The sequence below is a fragment of the Puntigrus tetrazona genome, chromosome 1, assembly GCF_018831695.1.
Source record: "Puntigrus tetrazona isolate hp1 chromosome 1, ASM1883169v1, whole genome shotgun sequence".
Lineage (NCBI taxonomy): Eukaryota > Metazoa > Chordata > Actinopteri > Cypriniformes > Cyprinidae > Puntigrus > Puntigrus tetrazona.
The window spans coordinates 21,332,863-21,338,325 of NC_056699.1; the positions used below are offsets into that span (position 1 = coordinate 21,332,863).

At 35.8% G+C, this 5,463-nt stretch overlaps 1 protein-coding gene across 1 annotated transcript in view; it reads left to right on the forward strand.

Annotated features, from left to right (window-relative positions):
- LOC122348864 (catenin alpha-2-like) overlaps positions 1 to 5,463 on the forward strand; it is a 39,979-nt gene that overhangs the window by 11,401 nt on the left and 23,115 nt on the right. Inside the window, exon 2 of the mRNA XM_043244757.1 lies at positions 4,278 to 4,473. Coding sequence (XP_043100692.1) covers positions 4,278 to 4,473 — 196 coding nt within the window. The remainder of the gene's footprint in view (positions 1 to 4,277; positions 4,474 to 5,463) is intronic.

A 5,463-nucleotide genomic window follows, 5' to 3' on the forward strand; every position in this document is an offset into this window, starting at 1 on the left:
TTTGTCTGAAGGTTAATGTGACTTTCAAAGAGGCCATTTTTAATGACTTGCTTCAGTTTTTTCCAATGCACTTATTGCAGGTCAAGTATTGTAATGTGATACTCAATTCTAACTTGGCTTTGCTATTGAGCTTTCACACTCTGGCAAAACAACATGATTTATCCTTATGAGGCCTAATATGATATTCTTTATGGAATAATAGTGCAACAGAAAAGGCTAATACTTTTTTTACTAACAGTTTTTATATGGAAAAAGGCTTTTGATTGTAGATTGTAAAAAAAAATAGATGTGTGCACTCTTCTTTATTATTTAATTTTTTTCCTACTGATTTTTTTCCAAGAAAATGGTCTGACACTGTAAATATTATATTCTTTTGGTGCTGTCATGCATTGTTAAGCGCCTTTTTCCAAGTGCGACATCTTTGTTGACCGTGGGACAACATTGTGATTAGCCAATTAGATGTGAAGAACCACTTTTTAGTGTTTGTTAACTTTTGGCTTACAAACAGTGTTTGGTGCTTGTACATCAGTGTCATTCATCTATCATTAAATCTAAAGTAAGTTTAGGTGTAGAGATATAGTTAAGACTACATTTTTTAATAAAATTTTGTCCCAGGACCAAAAACAGGTTGACCTAGGGACACATCAGACTTGTCAAAATCAGGACTTGCATTAAGCAAACAAAATCGCCACCAACACTTCTTTGAAATCAGAATTAGGTGCAGTGGCTGTGCCGCTTCATTTATCATTTTAGGTTGGGGGTTTCAATTAGGTTTCTCAAGACTCCTCTTTTTTAGGCCCCCCCAGGATCACTGCCACCCTCTGTGTTTTCTGACACCATGAAAGGATTGTGACTTGGCTGGTAGAAGCAGAGCTTTCTTTTTAAGTTCCAGCACAGGGGGAACTCACACTTTTGTCTGATAGATGGCGTCTTTTCTTCCACTTGACATCCTTTGCTGTTAGTAACCATGATCATTTTGGCATGGACACCTGAAACACAGTCTTAGGAATCTTCATGGGCAAATAATGAGCTTTCCCACGGCACTTCCAGCCAAATTGTCCATCATTTATAGTCACTTCAAAGTTGTAGAGAGCACCCATGTGAGATATCTTATGATTGTAGAGAATATAAAAAAATATATAAAATATTATTACAAAAATCAGTTTTAATACATTTTACTTTAACTATTATAATCCTTAATTAAATATGTTTTAGCTATATAACTAACTAACTAAATAAATAAGCTTGCAAGTTTATTAAGTAAAATCAAGTTGTTTTGATTTGTTTAGCATTTTTTGGTTACTGATTTTTTTTTACTTTTACCATATCAACTGTGAAATATGATGTGACACTGCAACTTTTTTTTTTTTTTTACTTTTTACCTGGACCTTTTGTTGATAACTTTGACAGAACTGTGGGAGTCTCCATGGAAACCCAGTCTCTGTCTGCCTATAAAACTCCAGGAGTGGAGTGTGTCTCCAATTAGACCAGACTTGTCAGATGGACTTGGAGGACTTTGCATGAGGTGCAATTGTGATAACATTTGAATCAATATGCGACTCTGTCTGTCTGACTCTTAAATATTATATCTTAAAACCTGGCTAAGTTTCATGCAAAAAAGTAAAAAAAAAGAAAGAAAAGAAAAGTGGAATGCTTCTTATTATAGATAATAATATCACTTCCTTCTGGGGGCTCATAACAACTTCTGTGAATTTTTCCAGCTTGGCTCAATCGTTAACACAAATTATGTTTTTACAAGTGATGAAAGGGTCTTTTGACATGTCAGTGTTGATGGAATGAAATATCAAGCATAAAATGATGGGAAAAGGTAAAAATCTTAAAGCTTAAAAGCACACGGTCCATGACAAGGCAAGACTGATTCAAAGGTCTCCTGCAGTTCCTTAAAACATGCAGCGTTATTTTATGCTTTGATATGGACTCAGCTGGTATAACCAGTAAACAACCTTGAACCTTCAAGCGACCAGTAGTTAAAGCCTTACATAGAATGTTATGTGTAAAACAGAAAAGCGAAATTGAAGTGATCAGTGAACTAACATCGTTCACTTTCAGCTTTCATGGTCAGTATTGACCAGATCATGATAATGATTAACAAAGCCAGCTAAATCAATACCCTGCATGGGCTTAGAAAGATGGCTTCTTGTCCATATGTTATAGAACAAAGAAGTAGGTGGTGTTGACACAGAAATCCAATCTTGACTGTCTTTCTATTGCTACCATTTTTTACACTTTTGTTGCCATAATACTATTAAAAACTTCCCCGCTGTCCTTATGAAATGACTGTAGTGGGAGTGTTGTGGTGTTTTATTGTTCTCACATTGTTATAGAACAGAAAATACCAGATCTGGGGTTCATTTATAAATGTTAGTGCTCCATTGGTCTTGTTGACACTGTTATTGACACTGACAGTGTTATTCAAGAGGAGGTAAGTCTCGTTGGGGATTGATTGTGTGGTTATGAGTGATACTAGTGTCAGGGAATTCCCTCACTGGAGCACTGAACCCCTTTACTGTAAAACAGAATTGTTCAGTAGGTTTTGAATCTGATGCAGCAGGATTTGAAGATTTACCCAGATATAATATTTCGTTATTTGCTATTCTGCCATTATTGAATAGTTATCGGTTGTTTCAAATCTGTACTTTTGCATGTATTTTATTTATTTTTGCACAAAAAGTGAATTTGTGAAGAATATTCTGACTTTATACGGGGCTGTCTAGACCATAAAAAACATCATAGCTTCATTTATTCATTATTTGTACTTTTTTTTTCATAGCTGACTAGTCAAATCATTTCATTAATGAACAAATATTTATGATTTTTGTTAAACCGTGTCAGATTTGTAGTCTAGTCAGTCAGTCAGTCAATCAGTCAGTCAATCAATCATTCATTAATACATGAATGAAGCAAGCGACTGTCTTAATGAATTGGTCTATTAATCATTGACTCACTTGATTCATTCAAAATCGCAATTCATTCAGTAAAAAAAAAAAACTGCTATGACAGCCCTAACAAATATCACAGTGAGGATTATAGTGTTAATATACCATGGTTTTTGCATGCGCAACCTTGTGAAATACTTGAGTCTGATTGGTCAATAGCAGCGTTCTGCAAATGCAAATGATTCCCAACATAGCTGCCATAGTTTCTTACCATACTCTTTTAATCTTTTATTCACACCAAGGTCTTGCTGGAGTTTGCTTTCTGATAATGATAGCCTTGACTGTACATTTATCCCTAATGTATCATCTGAACTTTCTGAACTCTGTTAAGTGGAGAGTGTTAGATTGAATGCCATTTCTCTCGTTCCTGTAATGAAGCGTAATGCAACATTTGCCGGCGGTATCAACTGTTATGCCTAACATTAGCTTTTCCTTGCAAAATCATTTTAGTCTTTATCTCAATGTCAGTGTCGCTGAATTTACTTAAGATCACTTTCTGTGTTCTCTTCTAAAAGTCAGCCATTCTTTGTTTTGATTAACCCACTCTTAATGTTATCCAGTGTTATTCTGTGCATCAGCTTTGGGAATAACTGTGATGAATGTTCAGGCAAATGGGGTCTTAAGCTTTATCAGCTGTATAGGCCGAGTTTGGACAAGGAACTTGAGTTAGTCCTTTGTTGTACTATGGTAATTACTTAGCGTGGGTGTCCTTGAAAATACATTACCTTGGGAGAACAGTCCCAGCAGAGCCCTGCAGCAGAAAGTGAAAACCAGCACTGTTTTATAGGTCCTTTGAGAGCTTAAAGCTTGACTATTGAATGAGTCACTATACATCACATAAAATGTTTCTTAACAGCGCAGTCTTTATTAGGAATGTGTAGATCTAATCGTGTAGACAAATGTGGCAAATTGCCTGAAATGTCTGCAATGAAAATAATCTCTTCTGTCAAAGTAGATAGACAATGCTATTTCACCCTGTCTAAATGCATGTTTAATAAAAGGAAATTTGAAATTTGAGTTTGCAACTGCATTTTTTAATTATTGGGCTATATGCATAAACTGGATGTCTTCGATTGTTGTGAGCGGCCCCTTACCTGTTCATAATTCTGGAAGCAACAAACAAACCCAGCAGTTTTTCCGACCCACTGGTTTAGAAATAAACAAACTTGATCATGCTTGTGTTCATCACTTATTTTCATTAAATCTGCCAATTGACCTAAGTTGCCAGATTTGCTTTATATATTCTGCTCAGTGAAAATGTGATTAAAAAAAATGTCTTTTGAACAATTCATCTTCATCTATGACTCTTTTCATACACAGGTGACCACTCTGGTCAACACCAGTAACAAAGGTCCATCCAGTAAGAAAAAGGGACGCTCCAAGAAAGCTCACGTGCTGGCTGTGTCCGTGGAGCAGGCGACGCAGAACTTCCTAGAAAAGGGCGAGCAGATTGCTAAGGACAGCCAGGACCTGAAGGAGGAGCTTATCGCAGCTGTAGAGGACGTTCGCAAACAAGGTGAGCAGCTTGTTATCACCCTCAAGTACTGTCCCAAACAAAATGCATCCAAACATATATTAAGGATTTTCATTTTTCTTTTACACCAGTGTGTGGCATAGTGGACCAAACTGTCTATTAGTCACGTTTGGCTTCTAGAGAGTAAAGAAGACTTTTAGGGTCATTTGGGAACCAATGAGACGCATTATCTGTCACATTATCTGACCCTAAAAGACATTAATGTGCCAATTTGCTAAGGGCTGTGGGCTTTTAGTCTGTGTTCTGCCGTTTGCAGACAGCTAAGCTAAAGTTTTCTTTTTCTAAGTCCTGCCTATTACATACAGCCCTTATCTGGCAGCACATTACACTCTCTTTCTCCATGTCTCTCTCTCTCTCTCTCTTACTAAGTTTTCTCTCCTTTTTCTTCTTTTATGATCAATCCAAAACACACTGTGTCCCTTTCCAGCACTTGCATGCTCATTGGTTTGGACTGAAGTTAGTGTTTGCTCAGCCAAATTACCTCTATGAAAATGGCAAACAATTATTGATGGTGTTTCACAGAGCATTCATCATCCCATAAACACAGCCGAAGAGCAATTATGAGGTTGCGGAGAAGTGAAAAAAAGACACTTTTAAACCCCAAAAAGCTGAAATGTATTAGCTGTCATTGTATTTAATTAATAATAATCTGTTTTCTCTTTTTGTGGTTTATTTTGAGGACACTTTGATGAGGTAATGAATGTCAAATCTTTATTTAATTTGTTTAGTTTGGTGGTAGATTAAATTACTTGCTAATATAATATTAATGGGAGTCTGGGGTGGTTCTCTGTCTCTGTCTGGAACTTTAAATATGAAGTAATTCAAAGGAAAACAAAGAAGAAAATCAGTGTTTGAGGACCGTAATTTTTTTTTAACAGTAAAACTAAAAAAAGTATTTCCAGGCCTTTAAAAATCATGGAAATGTAATACTACAATTCTAATATTATATTACTCGTTATTTATTTATTTTTT